Source organism: Trichechus manatus, unplaced genomic scaffold, assembly GCF_000243295.1.
Source record: "Trichechus manatus latirostris isolate Lorelei unplaced genomic scaffold, TriManLat1.0 scaffold00014, whole genome shotgun sequence".
Classification (NCBI taxonomy): Eukaryota; Metazoa; Chordata; class Mammalia; order Sirenia; family Trichechidae; genus Trichechus; species Trichechus manatus.
Window position 1 is genome coordinate 289,505 of NW_004443950.1, and position 19,576 is coordinate 309,080.

General features: G+C 39.9%; 1 protein-coding gene across 3 annotated transcripts in view; it reads right to left on the minus strand.

The window, feature by feature from the left end:
- Positions 1–19,576, minus strand: part of CDH1 (cadherin 1) — a 79,977-nt gene that overhangs the window by 12,320 nt on the left and 48,081 nt on the right. For 2 of the 3 annotated variants that reach the window (XM_004371451.2, XM_023726747.1), the window contains exons 4-10: positions 17,148–17,294; positions 16,869–17,024; positions 15,928–16,072; positions 14,712–14,887; positions 14,323–14,451; positions 12,500–12,682; positions 10,373–10,617 (exon numbers count right to left, since the gene is read on the minus strand). In XM_004371451.2, the coding sequence (XP_004371508.1) occupies positions 10,373–10,617; positions 12,500–12,682; positions 14,323–14,451; positions 14,712–14,887; positions 15,928–16,072; positions 16,869–17,024; positions 17,148–17,294 (1,181 nt within the window). The remainder of the gene's footprint in view (positions 1–10,372; positions 10,618–12,499; positions 12,683–14,322; positions 14,452–14,711; positions 14,888–15,927; positions 16,073–16,868; positions 17,025–17,147; positions 17,295–19,576) is intronic. The other variant, XM_023726749.1, reaches the window with a different exon arrangement.

The window sequence follows — 19,576 nt, forward strand, 5'->3', positions numbered from 1 at the left end:
AAAAAAAAAAAATCAAAGCTAAAACACTGAAAATAGAGGAACAGAGATGTCAATATGTAAAAGATGACAACATTAAAACAAAAAACAGAGACTAAATAATGTAGCATAGTTTTTTTCATATGGAGACGAAGTCAAGGCAATATGAAGAAATAAAAGACTGGTTTAAACTTAGAAAAATAGGGGTAAATATTAAGGTAATGAGAAAGGAAACTAACAATCCTATGCATCAAAATAGATAACAAGAAAAATATAAAGACACAGCAAATACAAAATCAACAACAACAAAAAAGATGAAAAGAAAATACATAAAGAAAAACAACAGCACAGAAAATTAAGTGGAACAAAGAAAATGTCACCAACATTTAAAAAAAAAAGACATCAAAATGACAGCATTAAACTCATACCTATCAATAATTATGCTGAATATAAATGGACTAAATGCACCAATAAAGAGACAGAAAGTAGCAGAATGGATTAAAAACAACACGATCCGTCTATATGCTACTTACAAGAGACACACATTAGACTTAAAGCAACAAACAAACTAAAACTCAAACGATGGAAAACAATATATCAAGTGAACAACACTCAAAAAAGAGCAGCAGTGGCAATATTAATCTCTGACAAAATAGACTTTATAGTAAAATCCACCACAAAGGATAAGGAATGACACTATATAATAGACCACATATTAGACCATAAAGCAAGCCTTAACAGACTCCAAGGCATGAAAATATTACAAAGCATCTTTTCTGACCATAAAGACATAAAAATTGAAATCAATAACAGAGAAAGCAAGAAGAAAAAATCAAACACATGGACACTGAACAACACCTTGTTCAAAAACTAGTGGGTTATAGAAGAAATTAAGGATGGAATAAAGAAATTCACAGAATCAAATGAGAATGAAAACACATCCTACCAGAAGCTTTGGGACACAGCAAAAGCAGTGCTCAGGTCAGTTTATAGCAATAAATGCACACAAACAAAAAGAAGAAAGGGCCAAAATCAAAACATAAACCCTGCAACTCGAACAAATAGAAACAGAGCAACAAAAAAAGCTCTCAGACACCAGAAGAAAGCAAATAATAAGGACTACAGCAGAATTAAATGAAATGGAGAATAGAAAAACAATTGAAAAAGTTAACAAGACCAAAAGCTGGTTCTTTGAAAAGATCAACAAAATCAATAAACTACTGGCCAAACTGACAAAAGAGAAATAAGAGAGGAAGCAAATAACCTGTGTAAGAAATGAGATGGGTGATATCACAACAGACTCAACTGAAATTAAAAGAATCATAACAGAATACTATGAGAAATTGTACTCTAATAAATTTGAAAACCTAGAGGAAATGGACAAATTTCTAGAAACTCACTGCCTACCTAAACTAACAAAAACAGAGGTAGAACAACTAAATAAACCTGTAACAAAAGAAGAGATTGAAAACATAATTTAAAAACTCGCAACAAAAAAAGTCCTGGCCTGGATGGTTTCACTGGAGAACTCTACCAAACTTTCAGAGAAGAGTTAATACCACTACTACTAAAGGTATTTCAGAGCATAGAAAAGGATGGAATGCTCCCAAACTCATTCTATGAAGCCAGCATACCCCTGATACCAAAACCAGGTAAAGACACCCCAAAAAAAGAAAATTACAGATCAATATCGCTCATGAACAGATGCAAAAATCCACAACAAAATTCTAGCCAATAGAATTCAACAACATATCAAAAAAATAATTCACCATGATCAAGTGGGATTTATACCAGGTATGCAGGGATGGTTCAACATTAGAAAAATAATCGATGTCATCCATCACCATAAATAAAACAAAAGACAAGAACCACATGATCTTATCAATTGATGCAGAAAAGGCATTTGAAAAAGTTCAACACCCATTCATGATAAAAACTCTCAGCAAAATAGGAATAGAAGGGAAATTCCTCAACATAATTAGAAGGGAAATTCTTCAACATAATTAAGGGCATTTGTATAAAGCCAACAGCCAACATCATCCTAAATGGAGACAGTTTGAAAGCATTCCCCTTGAGAACAGGAACCAGACAAGGATGCCCTGTATCACCACTCTCATTCAACATTGTGCTGGAGGTCCCAGCCAGAGCAATTAGGCTACAAAAAGAAATAAAGGGCATCCAAATTGATAAGGAAGAAATAAAAGTATCTCTTTGCAGGTTATATGATCTCATACACAAAAAACCCCAAAAAATCCACAAGAAAACTACTAGAACTAATAGAAGTTTTCAGCAAAGTATCAGGATACAAGATAAACATACAAAAATCAATTGGATTCCTCAACACCAACAAAGAGAACTGCGAAGAGGAAATCACCAAATCAATAGCATTTACAATAGCATCCAAGAAGGTAAAATACTTAGGAATAAATCTAACCAGAAACATAAAAGGCCTATACAATGAAAACTACAAAACACCACTTCAAGAAACCAAAAGAGACCTGCCTAAGTGGAAAAACATACCTTGCTTATGGATAGGAAGACTCAACATTGTGAAAATGTCAATTCTACCCAAAGCGATCTACAGATACAATGCAATCCCGATCCAAATTCAAACAGCATTTTTTAATGAGATGGAGAAAGAAATTACCAACTTCATGTGGAAAGGGAAGAGGCCCCGGATAAGTAAAGCATTACTCAAGAAGAAGAACAAAGTGGGAGGCCTCACGCTACCTAATTTTAGAATCTATTATACTGCCACGGCAGTCAAAACAGCCTGGTACTGGTACAACAACAGATACATACACCGATGGAACAGAATTGAGAATCCGGATGAAAATTCATCCACCTATGAGCAGCTGATATTTGACAAAGGCCCAAAGTCTGTTAATTGGGGAAAAGACAATCTCTTTAACAAATGGTGCTGGCAAAACCGGATATCCATCTGCAAAACACTGAAACAAGACCCATACCTCACACCATGCACAAAAACTAACTCAGAAGGGATTAAAGGTCTAAATATGAAATCAAAAACAATAAAGATCATTAAAAAAAAATAGGGACAATGCTAGGAGCCCTAATACATGGCATATACAGAGTACGAACCGTAAGTAACAATGCACAAACACCAGAAGAGAAACTAGATAACTGGGAGCCCCTAAAAATCAAACAGTTATCTTCATCAAAAGACTTTACTAAAAGAGTAAATAGACAACCTACAGACTGGGAAAAAAATTTTGGCTTCAACAAATCCAATCAGCATCTAATCTACAAAATCTAAAAGATACTGCAAAACCAGAACAACAAAAAGAGAAATAACCCGGGGGACCTCATATCAGCAAGAAAGAAGCACCTGGAGCAGAGCGTGTCCTTTGGATCCGTGGTTCCTGTGCAGAGAAGCTGCTAGTCCAGGGGAAGACAGATGACGATGACGAGAGAGAGGAAGCCTTTCCTTGGAGCTGATGGCCTGAATTTTGGACTTGTAGGCTACTAGACTGTGAGAGATTAATTTCTTTGTTGAAGCTACTCACTTGTGGTATTTCTGTTAAAGCAGGACTAGATGACCGAGACACAATTTGCTGCCGAGAGAGTGGGGTGCTGCTCTAACAGATACCTAAAATGTGGAAGCGATTTTGAAACTGTGAATGGATAGAGCAGTGGCAGCAGCAGAGAACCTGCAACAGCAGAGAAGCAGCAGTGGCAGAGAACCAACAGCAGCAGAACCAGGAGACCAGTGTGAGACAGTGCTGGAGCTGACCCGCAGAGTAAGAGAGCTGAGTGCCTGTGCACAGGAGGCTTTCTGGTGGAGTGGGGTGCCTCTGGGCACTTATTGGTGGAGCTACCGAGCTTTGGAACACCTGCCCCTACAGAGCATATGCAGGCGTGAGGCCCAAGGGCCAAGAGGCCACAGGAAGCAGAAACTGAAGAGAGGAACACAAGAAGCTGAGCTGCCTCAGTCTCAAAAGGTATGGCCATGACCTCAGGGGTTTCAAAGGGTGGAACCATAGCCTCTGGTGTTTCTAAGGGTGGAGTTGCCACTCCAATGGACTAGGGGAATGGTGTGCTTAAAGCCACAGGGGCAGAGTTGCCGACCCAGGGGACCTGGAAGGCGGAGCTGAAGCAGGGCTGAGTGGCCTCCACTCAGAATCCAGAGACTGTGGCCAATACCTAGAGTCTGGAGGGCAGGGGCATTGTGTAAATTGTCTCAGAGAACAAAGGATTATTTTCAAAGCCTTGAGGGCTAATGTAGTGTGTTCTACTAACTTGCTTGGTGCCTGTTACTCCTTCTTTCCCTGCAATTTCTCCCATTTGTAATGGAAATGTCTAGCTTGTGCCTGTTCTGTCATTGTACCTTTGGAAGCAGATAACTTGTATTCTAGATTTCATAAATGAAGAGGAATTTTTGGATTTTGGACTTGGAGTTAAGACTTGCTGTGATATGATGGGATGAATATGTTTTGCATGTTGCAAGGCTGCGATTTTGGGGGGGCCAAAGGGTGGAGTGTCATGGATTGAATTGCATCCCCCAAAAAATGTGTGTATCAGTTTGGCTAGGCCATAATTCCCAGTGTTGTGTGGTTGTCCTCCATTTTGTGATTGTAATTTTACATTAAAAAGGATTAGGATGGGATTGTAACACCACCCTTACCGAGGTCACATCCCTGATCCAATGTAAAGGAAGTTTCCCTGGGTTGTGGCGTGTACCACCTTTTCTCTCTCAAGAGATAAAAGGAAAGGGAAGCAAGCAGAGAGTTGGGGACCTCACACCATCATGAAAGCAGTGCCAGGGGCATAGTGGGTCCTTTGGACTGGAGGTTCCTGAGCAGAGAAACTCCTAGTCCAGGGGAAGATTGATGACAAGAGAGAGAAAGCCTTCCCCTGGAGCTGACGGCCTGAATTTGGAGTTGTAGCCTACTAGACTGTGAGAGATTAATTTCTTTGTTGAAGCTATCCACTTGTGGCATTTCTGTGAAAGCAGCACTAGATGACCGAGATGATATTCATTGAGGTCCCAGGGTCTTGGAGCTCTCTCTTTGGGGCTTCCCGGATGAGTAAGAACATCCATGCGCAGGAGAAGATCCTTGGGGACAATGGAAGCCTCATGCCACCAGAACCTTTCCCAAACCTTGCCTGATGTGTCTGTATGTTTGTATTCTTTCTGGTTATAATAAATGTTGTTGTAGTTGTTAAAAAGAAAAAAAGAAAAGAGAAATAAGTCAATTTAAAAATGGGCAAAGGATATGAACAGGCACTTCGCCAGAGAAGACATTCAGGCGGCTAACAGACACCTGAGGAAATGCTCATGATCATTAGCCATGAAAGAAATGCAAATCAAAACTACAATGAGACACCATCTCACCCCAACAAGTCTAGGATTAATCCAAAAAACACAAAATAATAAATGTTGGAGAGCTTGTGGAGAGACTGGAACACTTATATACTGTTGGTGGGAATGTAAAATGGAACAACCACTTTGGAAATTGATTTGGCACTTCCTTAAAAAGCTAGAAATAGAAGTACTATACGATCCAGCAATCCCACTCCTTGGAACATATCCTAGAGAAATAAGAGCCGTTACACGAATAGATATATGCACACTCACGTTCGTTGCAGCACTGTTCACGATAGCAAGAAATGGAAGCAACCTAGGTGACAATCAACTGACAAATGGATAAATAAATTATGCTATATTCACACAATGGAACACTACGCAACAATAAAGAACAATGATGAATCTGTGAAACATCTCAGAACATGGATGAATCTGGAAAGCATTATGCTGAGTGAATTTAGTCAGTTGCAAAAGGACAAATATTGTATAAGACCACTATTACAAGAACTCAAGAAAAGGTTTAAACACAGAAGAAAACATTCTTTGATGGTTACAAGGATGGGGAGGGAGGGAGGGAGAGGGTTATTCACTAACTAGATAGTGGACAAGAATTGTCTTAGGTGAAGGCAAGGACTACACATACTACAGGAGAAGTCAGCACATTCAGACTAAACCAAAGCGAAGAAGTTTCCTGAATATAAACAAACACTTCGAGGGAGAGAATAGCGGGGGCAAGGGTCTGGGGACCATGGTTTCAGGGGACATCTAGGTCTATTGGCATAACAAAGTTTATTAAAAAAATGTTCTGCATCCCACTTTGGTGAATGGCGTCTGGGGTCTTAAAACCTAGCGAGTGGCCGTCTAAGATGCACCAATTTGTCCCAACCCACCTGGAGCAAAGGAAAATGAAGAATACCAAAGGCACAAGGAAAATATTAGCCCAAGAGACAGAAAGAGTCACATAAACCAGAGACTCCATCTGTCTGAGACCAGAAGAACTAGATGGTGCCTGGCTACTACCGATGACTGCCCTGACAGGGAACACAACATCGATTCCCTGACAGACCAGGAGAAAAGTGGGGTGCAGAATTCAAATTCTAGTCAAAAGACCAGACTTAATGGTTTGACTGAGACTGGAGGGGCCCCGGAGGACATGGCCCCTGGACTCTCTGTTAGCCCAAAACTAAGACCATTCCCGAGGCCAACTCTTCAGACAAAGATTACACTGGACTATGGGACATAAAATGATACTCGTGAAGAGTGTTGTTCTTAGCTCAAGTATATAAATGAGACTAAATGGAAAGCTCCTGTCCAGAGGCAAGATGACAAGGCAGAGAAGGCCAAGAGCTGGTTGAATGGACACAGGAAATCCAGGGTGGAAAGGAGGAGTGTGGTGTCACAGTATAGGGAGAGCAACTAGGGTCACGTAACAATGTATGTATGAATTTTTGTATGAGATACTAACTTGAATCGTAAACTTTCGCTTAAAGCACAATAAAAAAAAATCTTCATAAGGTTAAAAAAAAAATTGCTTTCTCTCTCTCTCTGTCTCTCTATAGACCCACATAGATAATTTCTCATATTGCTGTCATTTGAGAATAAACTGCAGACATCATGATCTTTTCCTCATAAATACTTCAAAGTATTTACTCATAAAACTTCAAAGAACAAATGCATTCTCTTGCATAAGTACAATTTGATTTTCAATTTCAGCAAATATAACTTGGATATAATAGCATTATTAAATATATGACAAATATTCAAATTTTATAATTTCCTCTAAAATGTCATTTATAGAAAAAAATTTTCCTTGATCAGGATCTAATCCAGTATCAGGAATTGCATTTAGTTGTGTTGTATCTTTAGTCTCCTTTAATCTGCAACCATTTCTTAGTCTTTCTTTTCTTCTGACAGTGACACCTTTGAAAAGTGCAGGCCGAATTGTTTTGTAGAATTTGGGATTGTCCAGTTGTTTCCTCACAATCAGATTCAGATTATGCATTTTGATGTTATATCCTTCTCAGTGCTATTAGGAGTGATGTCTCTCTGTTCCATTCTTGGTGATGTTAACTTGATCATTTGCACATGTGAGATGCCACCAGATTTTTTGACTGTAAAGGTTCCTTTTTCCCTTTAATCTGTAACCTACCCACTTCCATCAAGTTGATTCTGACTCAGAGCAACCCTATAGGACAGAGTACAACTACGGCCACAGAATTTTCCATGGCTGTGAATCTTTATGGATGCAGACTACCATATCTTTCTCTTGTGGAGCAGCTGGTGGGTTCGAACTGCTGATCTTTCTGTTAGCAGCCAAGTGCTTTTAATCTGTAACCTAAGGGGAGAAAATCTGAAAATATTGTGTTCCTAACTTTCATCTAATAGATTTAACATCTGTTGATAATTCTTACCTGAAGTAATGACTACGATGATCCCTATTTATTTTTATTTAAATTTCAGTTCTGTTTGTCTGTTTTCATTGCTGTGTGTTCACTTTCTCTCATTTGTTTTTAAATTTTTATTGTGTTAAAATATATAAAAACTTTGCCATTTTCTAACCATTTGAAAAGTGTATAATTTAATGACATTCATTACATTCACTCCTCTATTTGGCTTTAAAAGCAGACCCCTCCAGACTAGCTCCTTAAAGGGTACAGTGGTTTAAAAATGATGGCGTTTCCCCGGCCGAGAGCCTTTGGAGATGGGTGGAGGTGTTTTAGGTTGACATATTGACTTGGATTTGGGCTGGACTACTGGCATTTAATGGTAGGTGTCAAAGAGGCCAAACTTCTTTCTGATGTTACACAGCAAAAACCTGCTTTATTCAAAATGCCAAGAGAACCCTGTTAAGCAACACCTTATTAGAAGTACCAGAAACAGTTAATCAGAGGAAACAAAGAGATGAAAAACAGATGTACTGTGCAGTATCTATTGAGGTCATGGAAACATTCAGAAAGGGAAGCAAAGAAACCTAAGAGGAAAGTGCTCTGGATAACTGTGAGCTTGTCTTTACTTCCTTAGAAGTGCTAACTGATGAATTACATAGAGTGGGCTTTTTGTTAAAAGGGTAAAGGCCTCTACAACACTATTAAGACCTTGTCCCTAAACTTGCCCCAAAAGGTGCTTTGGACTATTTCACCACTGCAAGCTTCGATACCAACCTAGACTCAAAACAATCCAAGGCCTCGTTTCTGAACAAAACTTCAATATTATCTTTGAGTTTTCATTATTTTTAAAGATTTCGATTAAAAACACATTTTACCAGGCCTTATATTTTGGACCACGTAGAAGTATTTTTGGTTTATTAGCAGGATATTAACCATATGTACAAAATTAGAGTATTTTAAAACAAATCTCAGACATTTCTCCTGTAAACACTCTGGCATGTATTCTACTAGATGAGGATAATGCCACAAACACACATAACCAAAAAATAACAATTCCTTAATGTCATCTCATGTCTGTCTATGTTCAAATTTCCTTGATTGCCTCAAGAGTATCATTTATAGTTGGATTGTTTGAATCCGTATCCAAGCATAGTCTACACATTGCAATTAATTTATTTGTCTCTTTACACTCTTTTAATCTATAGCAGCCACCCCCTCCCTTTTGCCATTTATCTAGTCAAGAAGCTAGTTCATTTGTCATATGGAGTTCCCACATTTGGTATTTAGCTGACTGCTTCCTTTTGGCATTTAACTTGATTCTTCGCTCCCTGCATTTCTTCTAAACTAGATTCTAAAGACTTGATTAGATCCTGTTTCAAACACCCCCCTTACACACACACACACACACACACACACACACAAATACTTCCCCCTTAAGTGGTACATCCTATTTCATCACATCAAGTGGCACATGATATCTGGTTGCCTCACTTCTAGGAAATGCTAAAATCAGTAAGAAGGTTTGGGAGGTTATCAGCCTTATTCCTCCATTTTAAAGTTCCCAATCATCATTTACTTAATGATTCCAGCAGCCATTGATGGTCACTGCCTGGGCACATTACACCATTCACCCTACTCCCATCTACAAGCCACCTACAGATTCACCCATGCACAGCTGAATGGTAATCATCAGCCCTTCTACTCAGGATGGAATTAGGAGTTCCCAGGCTAACCAGTTTTCAAATAACTTCAGAAGTTGAAGCCTCACTTGAACTTTTGTTTGTTTTAGTAAGTCACTGGCATTGATGCTAAAATCTCTTCCCTCCAAACAAAACAAAATACATTCAATTACGCATGACTCTACTCTGGATATCCACAACATTTTTTTATGAAGCGTTGAGAGCATTCTTACAGTTTCCTCTAAAGCAGATATTAACAGGTAGGAATCTATCTCCCTGGGAAGAGGAAGTAGACACATCGACTAAGGCCTCTACTACTTGTGGAAATCATACTATTGCTAAAAGAACACAGATGTGTCATTTTGGATTTGTGCTCTAATTTTCTTTCCTTTGAGTTACACTATCATCACACTGGAGTACCACGTATACAGTCAAACCCAGCTCTCAAAAGAGCAAAATCTTTATCACGCAAGGTTGTTGATTCATTTGTGCGTGTGTTTTCGGCACCTGTGGCTGTGGTTTACATTATTAATTAATTAAAGTTGAAAAAAAGAAAAAGCAGTAAGCTATTTATAACACATCATATCTATAAACTGGAGCCCTGGTGGCACAGTGGTTAGGAACTACAGCTGCTAACCAAAAAGTCAGCAGTTCATATCTACCAGCTACTCCTTGGAAACCCCAGGGGGCAGTTCTACTCTGTCCTATAGGATCACTATGTGTCAGAATCGACTCAACGGCAATGGATTTTTTTCGTTTGGTATACAAGTAAAAGAAAAGTAAATTCCTACTACTATACGAGATCATAAAGAAAGGAAGCACATTAAACCCAGAATGGCTGACTATGGAGGGAAGGGAAAAAAAGGGGAATGCAAACTAAATAAACCAAACAATAGTCTTGAAAAGAGCAATGATGATAAAGTGCCATGAGCTAAATATTATGCATGTTAAAATAAAATAAAAAAGATAGCTGCTGCATGCATGGAAAACTCCACACTTACGTTATCTTCTGTTGCATAAACCTGTCTGGATCCTGGGCAGTGTAGGACGTGATTTCCTGGCCGACGCCAAAGTCTTCCGGTACTTCCACTGTCTTGACAGGAGGCATGAAGATGGGGGCTTCATTCACATCTATTACGTCCACAGTCACTGTGGCTGTGGAGGTGGGAAGACTGACCACAAAGGGGACCACATTCTCCACTGTCACATATAGAACGTACTGCTGCTTGGCCTCAAAATCTAAGCCCTATAGAACAGAAAAAAATGAGGGGAAAAAGGCATTTTATATTATTATTATTTTTTAAATTAAATTCCAAACTATTGCTTTTTGTTGGTATGATGGTTAATTTTATATGTCAGCTTGGCTAAGCCATGCCATAGATGGTCAAACACTAGTATAGATGTTGCTATGAAGGTATTTAAATATGATTAACATTTACAATCAGTTGACTTTAAATGGATTACCCTCTATAACGTGGGTGGGCTTCATGCAATCGATTGAAGGTGTAAATAGCAAAACCTGAGGTTTCCAAAAGAGAAGAGGATTCTGTCTCAAGATAGTAACAGAAATATCTTGCTCAGTTTGCAGCCTGCCGGGCCTACAGATTTAGAACCTGTGAATCCCCACAGTTATGTGAGCCAATTCTTTAAAATAAATCTCTGTGTGTATGTCTCCTATTGATTCTATTTGTCTGAAGAACCCTAATACAGTTGGGAATATATCAGCAGATCTCAAATCCGGGTGCAATAGCAAGAATTAATTTGGGAACTTTTAAAGAATACCAACACCTAAGCCCTAACCCTGTTGCTGTTGTTCAGTAGAAGAATTCTCACCTTCCATGCGAGAAACCGGGGTTCAATTCCCGGTCCATGCACCTTAAGCACAGCCACCACCAGTGGAGGCCTGCATGTTGCTATGATGCTGAACAGGTTTCAGCAGAGCTTCTAGATCAAGAGAGACTGAGATGAAAGGCCTGGCCACTTACTTCCGAAAAACCAGCCATTGAAAACCCTATGATCACAACAGTCCAATCATGTTGTGCCTGTGGTTGACTCATCAGCAGCTAGCAACAGGTCCATTAAATAAGAATGTGAATGTGGGGCCTGAGCACTGGTATTATTAAAAAGCTCCCAATGACTAACATGGAACCACATTAGAGTTGAAAACTAAGAAGAAAAATAAAGGTGAAGAAGAACTATGTGTAAAATATCAAACTATAAACCTCAGTTAACAAACATAGACACCTTAAGCCATTTATTTATCCAAGACTGATAAGAATGTTCACATCACAGCTTTCCCAACAGCAAATGCACTGAAGACCCTGCTTGTCACCCTGACTAGGTTTGGAGGCAAGAACGTAGGGCTGAGAATCAAATCCCAAGGTCAACTCTTAGCTGGGCCAACTTCTAACTATGCAATTTGGGCAACTTAACCTGTAGGCCTGTTTCCACACCAAAATAAATAGAAAAAAGAGTTTTATCAGATTGCTATAGGATTAAGCCAGAACTTTTACGAAGCACCTTGTGTATGGCAGGAACTTAGATTATTAGCTTCTCTCTTCGGTTGATAATCAGAATAATAACAGGAAATGTTGACATCAAATGTTCAAGTATTCCCTTTAGTTAATTCAGAAATGAAAGATCTGGTCACTCGCTCAAAAGGAAGCCAAACAAAGCTCTGGGGAGAACCCAGGAATCTGTTAAGTGTTTGGCTAACTGACATCAACAAACAACTAACCCAACTTCTGAGTTTTCAGCTTTCCAAGGCAGCTTTCAAAAGCAGCCATATCTGCCCCCACTTTTAACACAATCTAACAAAATACCATAGACCAGCGAAGCATTTTTCCTCTCATTTGCAAAATGGATACAGGGGGTAGGCAAATGCTTCTAGGAAAGAACCTATTAAAAAGATTGTGCTTCCTCTTCAATCTTAGGATGCTGTGCAAGAACTTCCTTATTTCTTACATGAGGATAAAGTGTCACTGCAAACCCCACAGTCCATCAGAATCTAGGAAAGTCATTTCTCCCTTCCCCAATACCAATGTAATTCCGAGAAGATACCAGGGGACACGAGAATGGGCTTCTAGCCATGTTGTCCATTTCTGCATCATTCCAGGCACCATACAAACCTTAGCTGTTTTCAAAATGCCTTCATTCGTTACTGAATCTGTGATGACAACAAATTGCTTCTCATCATCATTTAATATGTTGTATTTGGCCTTCCACGCTGGGGTGTCGGGGACATCAGCATCAGTCACTTTGAGCTTGGTGATATCTGCATTGGCCTTGTTCTCAGGAACTGTACCGTCATACTGCAAAGCAAAGGAGAAGATGGGAGTCATTTATGACATACTGAGACCCGACAGTAGGGCCAGCTCTCAGGGGCCTAAGGGAATCCTTCCTGACCCCAAGCCTTGAGTAGAAGAGGTGACAAGGAGAGATCAGGTGATGTGAACAAAGTGCTCACTCTACCAGCAGGTCCTCATTTCCTGTTGGTGAAGAGCTGGTGATGACTGTGGTGTCATCCTCCAGGAGTACCTGACATAGCTTTCCAAGGCCCCATCTGCCTGAAAATCCTCCTCACACTCCAACCCAATTGCTGACTGTCAAGCATAAAACACTGGTGTATCCTCACCTGCCCCAGCAAACAATTCTCTATCAGCAACGAGAATGATCTCCACAAAATGAAAGTCATTTTAGGCCTGGGCTTAAGACCCTTTGATGGTTTCCCCCTGAACTCAGGATTAATTCTGAAGTTCTTACCTCAGCCTTCAAGATCCTGTAGGACCGGGCCTCATATTCAGTTCACTACACTCTAGCCGCCCTGGCTGTTTTTCAGTTCTTCTTGTGCAACAAGATTCTTCTTGATTAAGGGCATTTTCCACATCCCTCTGGCTAGAATGTTCTTCTACCTTCCCCTGATCTCCTTTCAAGTCTGAGTATAAATGTCACTCACTGTTTGGGGAAGCATTCTTCTACTCACAGTGGCTCGGCTAGGGTGGCAGACACTGCTAACAGCTGATTGAATATCCATTCTCCCCTTCTTCACTAAATATATTGTTAGTGAAACAACAATGTACCCAATGAAAATACTACATTTCCCAGTCTTCCTTATAGACAGCATTTGCCAATGAGATGTAAGTGAAAATTATAGGATGGGTCTTCACAGAAATGTCTTTATGATGAGGATCCAACTGGGCAGCTATGCTTTTCTTCCCCTTGCCTCCTTCCTAAATGAAGCAGACATAATAGCTAGAACTCCAGCAGCTATCTTGGACTACAAGATGACTTTGAAGATGAAAGCCATGTACTAAAGATGGTGGAAGAGCAAGACAAAGGAGCCTTAGTCACTATTGACAGGAGTCCATGTCTACCTCTGGGCTTTCTGTTACATAAAAGAAAAAAAAGCAACCTATTTGTTTAAAACACAATAGTCAGACCTCTGTTACTAACTAGCCAATACAATAAGGTTTAATTTAAGTGTTCCTCTATTCGGCTTTCAGTACCTTTTCCTTGACTGCATTTAATACAATTGACATTCAAGAATCTGTATAAGTTACCTCACATCCCTCTAGCTAGACTATAAATTCCATGAAAATAGAATCTTGGCCTTGTTAGTGATTATATCTTCAGTGTCTAGCACAGTGCCTAGTATAAACTTGGAAAATATTTGTTCAACGAATAAATGAAATGTTAAGTTTTGCTACCAAGACGTACAATACTTGGACATGCATTCAGCGGGTGCTTTTCTGAAGCTTCACAACCTGTGTCAATGGGTCCCAGGGCAAGGATAGAGCAAAGATGCTCAAAGACAATTACTCACCACCCTGTTATCCTTTCTTCTAAGTCTAAAGCTAACATTCAATAGTTCACCCATGAGCAGTTGTGAAACTTATTTCATGAACAACAAAGAATCTTTTTTTGGAAACTGTATGAGGCGTTGTAGAATTACCATGGTTGGGTTGAAGATGGGAGGGTTGTCATTGGCGTCCATGACTGTAATCACAGCTGTTGCTGATGTGCTTAAGCCTTCACCTTGAAGGTCAGTTGCTTTAACCACCAAGGTGTACTCAGGAATACTCTGTAGATCAAACACACCCGCGTCAGTCACCTCAGGCCCAGCCCAGCCAAGCCCATCACAGAGAAACAGAATGTTTTATCATCTGCCAACCACCTGCCTTCCAGGCACAGAACGTCTGAACAGATGTTTAGATGCAAAGCTTAGGACAACCACTCTTATTGTTAAGCTACAACTAGCCTCAACAGAGCTTTGCATTGTCCATGGGATTTGGCTAATATATATTTGCCCTCAGCACCCTCTGGATCCTCCTGACCCCTGACCTCTCGATCCAGCCCGGTGGTGACCACACTAATGACTCCTGTGTCCCGGTTGATGGTGAACATGTTGTCGTGAGGCAAGGTGGGCTTTTGGTTTTCAATGGCATAAACAATGGCAGCGTTGTAGGTGTTCACATCATCATCTGCATCTGTGGCTGTGACCTGCATCACTGAGGTTCCTGGAAGTGTCAAAGGAGAGAAAGACTTAATCAAGCTGCACTTTGAGGTGTGATCAATACTGATCAGCTTAATTCTGTCCCAAGTGATAAAGAAGGGGCTCTGGGGATGGTATCATGTCATAGCTCTTCCATTCTCTAATTTCTAAAATTCTTACCAAAGCGCTAAGGGAGAAAGAAAGCGTTCCATCAAACAAGCGGTGTTCCTAGAACTCAATTTTTCCAACAAATTTTGTGTAGGGTAGAGCTGAGGAGGAGTATGGGAAATAAATAATCTTAAGCTAAAACATCCTGTCAAATTTCTTATACTGAGTGAATAGCGTGTAAAATAAGAAAAATTCCAGAATTTTCCACAATTGGCTTCTCTGCCACCGCTTCTTCAGACAGAACCGTTATTTGAAATCTTTGTTTTCAAGATGAAAGGAAATATTTATAACACATATGACTGACAAAGGACTAGTACCCAAACCAAAACCAAACTCACTGCTGTCAAGTTGATTCTGACTCATAGCAACCCTATAGGACAGAGTAGAACTGCCCCACAGGGTTTCCAAGGCTGTAAATCTTTATGGAAGCAGACCGCTACATCTTTCTCCCGCAGAGCAGATGGTGGGTTCGAACTGCTGACCTTTTGATTAGCAGCTGAGAACTTTAATCACTGTGCCAGAACCTCTGAATAACTCTTAAGAACCAATAGAAACAAAAAAAAAAAGCACATACATGTCATAAAGAAGAAATTCAAATGGCCGCTAAACAGATAAGAAGCTTAACCTCATGAATAATCAGGGAAAAGCAAATTTGAAATTTCATTGCGATACTTCTGCACTCACCAGATTGGTGAAAGCTAAAAAGTCTTCACAATTCCAGGATACCAAGCAAGGGGAACACATATATTGTTGGTGGGAATATAAATTGGTTCAGCACATACTCTCTGATTTACAAAGTAGGTCTGTCCACAGAAAGGGCCAATGTCAGTGACCTGAATGCAATCTACAACCCCAGCACTTCTTTTTCTTGGGCTTTCAGCTCATTATTGGGAATACCTGGGACAGCTCCTTCCATGACAGACCCTTTAAAGACATCCTGGGTGAATATGGGCTTATTGTCATTCTGATCTGTCACTGTAATCACAATCTCCATCGGGTCTTCCACTGCATCTCCATTCGAAGACACGGCATGAGACAAGAGCTGCAAGATCCAAGGGAGAGTTACTTGGGCCCTGACAAGGAAGAAGAGGTGGGAAGAGGGGTCTGACCAGAGAAAAGTGGGTGACCTGAACACCTGGCCTCCATTCCTGCCTTCTCCTTGAGGTCCAAGTGTGGAAACCCCTGCCAGGGAGCTTTTGTGACACATGTGCTGCTGCTTTAATGAGATTGTGACACTGGGTGAGGCGAGCTGGAGAACCCTCCAGATCAGAGCTCCCATTTCTCACAAGAGGGTTGGAGACTTAAGTCCAGGAGATAAAGGTCAAAGTCTAAGAAACTCTGATTTCTTCCAAGTGGGTAAAATTTGCTCTATTTTATCTAGCCACTCCACTCTAGTGTTTCCCTCCAAATTTTTCTTATTTGGCATCCATATATTACGTACCAGCTTCCCTAAGCTCATGCTGCTACCAAGTCCCAGAAATTATTTTTGCTACCCAATGCCATCACTGAGCTCTTCCTTTGGGTCAGAGACTTGCAGTCCCATAAGTGGACGATATCTTGGGTCTAACCTGCATTTATTCATAAACATGATGCACGAGGACTCTCTTCCCCTTTTCTACCAACAAGGAAAAGATTAAGAACCCTAAGTTGTCTGAGGTTCTCCTGTCGTTTTGCCTTATCAACAGGTCAAGAGATGTCAAATTAAGCTCCTCACAGGTCCCAAGAATCTGATCTAGGGATCCAACATGAATGGACCAAATATTCTTGGAAGAATTAAAAAACAAACTTTTTTTGGAGGTTGCTCCCCTGTCATTAACAAGCCTCTAAGATAAACTCACAGTATAATTGGAAATTTTCTCTCTATCCAGAGGCTGTGTCACCATCAGCCATCCTGTTTTTCTTTCAATAACAAACACACCAACAGGAGGTCTGTCAGCTCCTTCACCAGTGATGCTGTAGAAAACCTCTATTTCTTTGTCCCTGCTAGATTTGATCTGAAGAAAAACCAAAAAGAAACAGAATTAGCAAGGAGGGATCCTGACAGTGGGTCTTTAACTTTCTCTCCTCAGTCTTTCTTAGCCAAATTCCCCCCAGAAAAAGAGAACTTCTTTCCCTACCCGAACCAGGTTTTTAGGAAATGGGCCCTTTTCATTTTCTGGGCAGCTGATAGGAGGGATAACCCAGTCTCTCTTTTGTCTTCGGAGACCCCCATGATGGAAGTCGGGAAACATGAGCACTTCTGTCTGGGGTCCAGAGAGAGCGTCCTAAAAGGAAAGGAGACGGAGAACAAAATGAGATTATTCAGGACAGATACTACAGTTCGACCTATAAAGTCAGCATCTTCAACCTGCTGAGGGCAGTGTAGGGTTTTAACTTAATAATATAGTCTCTTGACAATGAAAAACTACATATACTCCCCAAAATGAGCAGCAAAAACAAAAATCAATGAACCCCTTTGCTTTATAATCAAGACTATGTTCTCTTTTAATCCTTCTTAGAGTCCAGAGTTTAAGTGATCATTATGCATACACATTTATAGATCTAGGGGTTGATATTATTTTAAAAATTATTTCAAGCCTACATACCACACTTATCATTTTTAATAGCAACATTATACTCTGATGATTTAATGTCAGAGTTTATTCAACAACTGCATATTCATATGTTTGCTTTTTTTTTTTTCCTTTTATGTTTTTCCTAGGGCTATAGGTCCTCAAAGTGGAGTCATCAGTCAAAATGAGTAAGTTTTGGGAATTGGCACAAACTAGTTTGGGATCAATACAGATCCCTTCATCTCATTGTGTCACTATATCTATACAGTTTCCATTTGTTTTAACAGAAGCTGTTGGGATGGGAGCCAAAAACACCCTTAGAGACTTGTATTGAACAGTTTTTAGGTGCAATAAAGATAACATTATGCACACACAGGGAAATAAGATAGTTGAAGATGGAAGGAAAATATCTTCCAAATTGTTTAAGTGTTTTAAAGTGATTAGTGTAACACAGTAAATGTTCCAGAGTATATAATTCCATCTCCCATCCTCCACGTATGGACTGCTCACTCATAGTCACTGATCACTGTTTGCCAAGTTCAATTAAAGCACAATTTCCCGGCTTTTTAAAAATTTGATTCAAGATGCCTAAGAGATGAGACGTGATTCAACATAATCATCACAGAATCCTTGCCTAATTCTGCATAAGGGTCACCTATACATCCCTTCAAAGACACACACACACACACACACACACACACACACACACACACACACACACACACACACACTGCCCTATGTACCCTTGTGTCAGTCTTCTAGAGAGATAGCCCACTATGGGTCAAGGGTAGGCTCTAGAGCTAGGCTGCCTGGCTTTGAATCCTCAATGTGGCACCTCCACATTCTGGACAGTATACTTAGCCTCTCTGTACCAGTTTCCTAAATGTCGAAAATGATGATAATATAGTGCCTCCCTTATAGGGTTCTTGGAAGGATTAAATGAGATACTGGTTTTGCATAAAAGTCTAATAGTGCCTGGCACAAAGTAAATGCTCAATAAATGATAATGATGAAGATGATGGTTGGATTGATTGGAAAATACTGAGTAATGCTTTTAATGAAGTCAAATTTGAAGTTTGATTCCAGAACAGAACAAAGTATTAAACTGATCATTAATACTGTTCCCTGAGCCTTAAAATGGCCATCTTTACACACCCATGTTGTGCAAATTCACCAAGACAAAGAGCCTGCTCTGCTGGCATCAGGATGGTGGAATATTTTCAGAGAATGATAATAATCATGAACACTGTGCTGGCAAGACATAATATTAACATTTTCATGTATGAAATTAAAGGGAATCATGCCTACATATACTAAACATGGAATTCATCCATCAGAAAAATAGGATACCAGAGTAGACAAAGTGAAAGAATCACTTCTTTCTCAACCAGAGGTGATTTTGTCCCCAGGAGGTATTTGGAAAGTGTATGGAGACAAAAATTTAACACACACAATGTATCCAAGTAAAAGACTACATTTCCCATACTCCCTTGCAGCTAGGTGTGGCCACATGACTAAGTTTTCTGGCCAGCGAGATGTAAACAGAAGTACTGCTTGAAATTTCACAAAGGCTTCTTGAAAGACAGACAACTAAGCAATACCTTTTTGTGCTTCTCCCCTTTCTCCTTCTTATCACCCAGAATAAAGATATGATGACTAGTGCTCCAGCAGTCATTTTGGGTCATGAGGTATCCTTGAGGATAGAAGCCGTATGCTAAGGATGGCAGAGCAGAAAGGAAGGAAGGAGCCTGGGCTCCTGATAACTGTGGAGTCTCCATACTGGCCACAGACAACGTATTACCCTTGGACATCCATCCTTAGCTTAAAAGAAGAGTACTCTATTTTGCTTAAACCACTGTAATTTTTTTTTTTTAATAGTATCTACTTGAACCTGGAAGAGGTGATGAGGGAAAGTTGAAGAATCAAGGTAAAAGCTTTCTCTTGTACATGAAAGGCCACTACACACAGCTGCCCAACAAGAACTCACTGTGCTA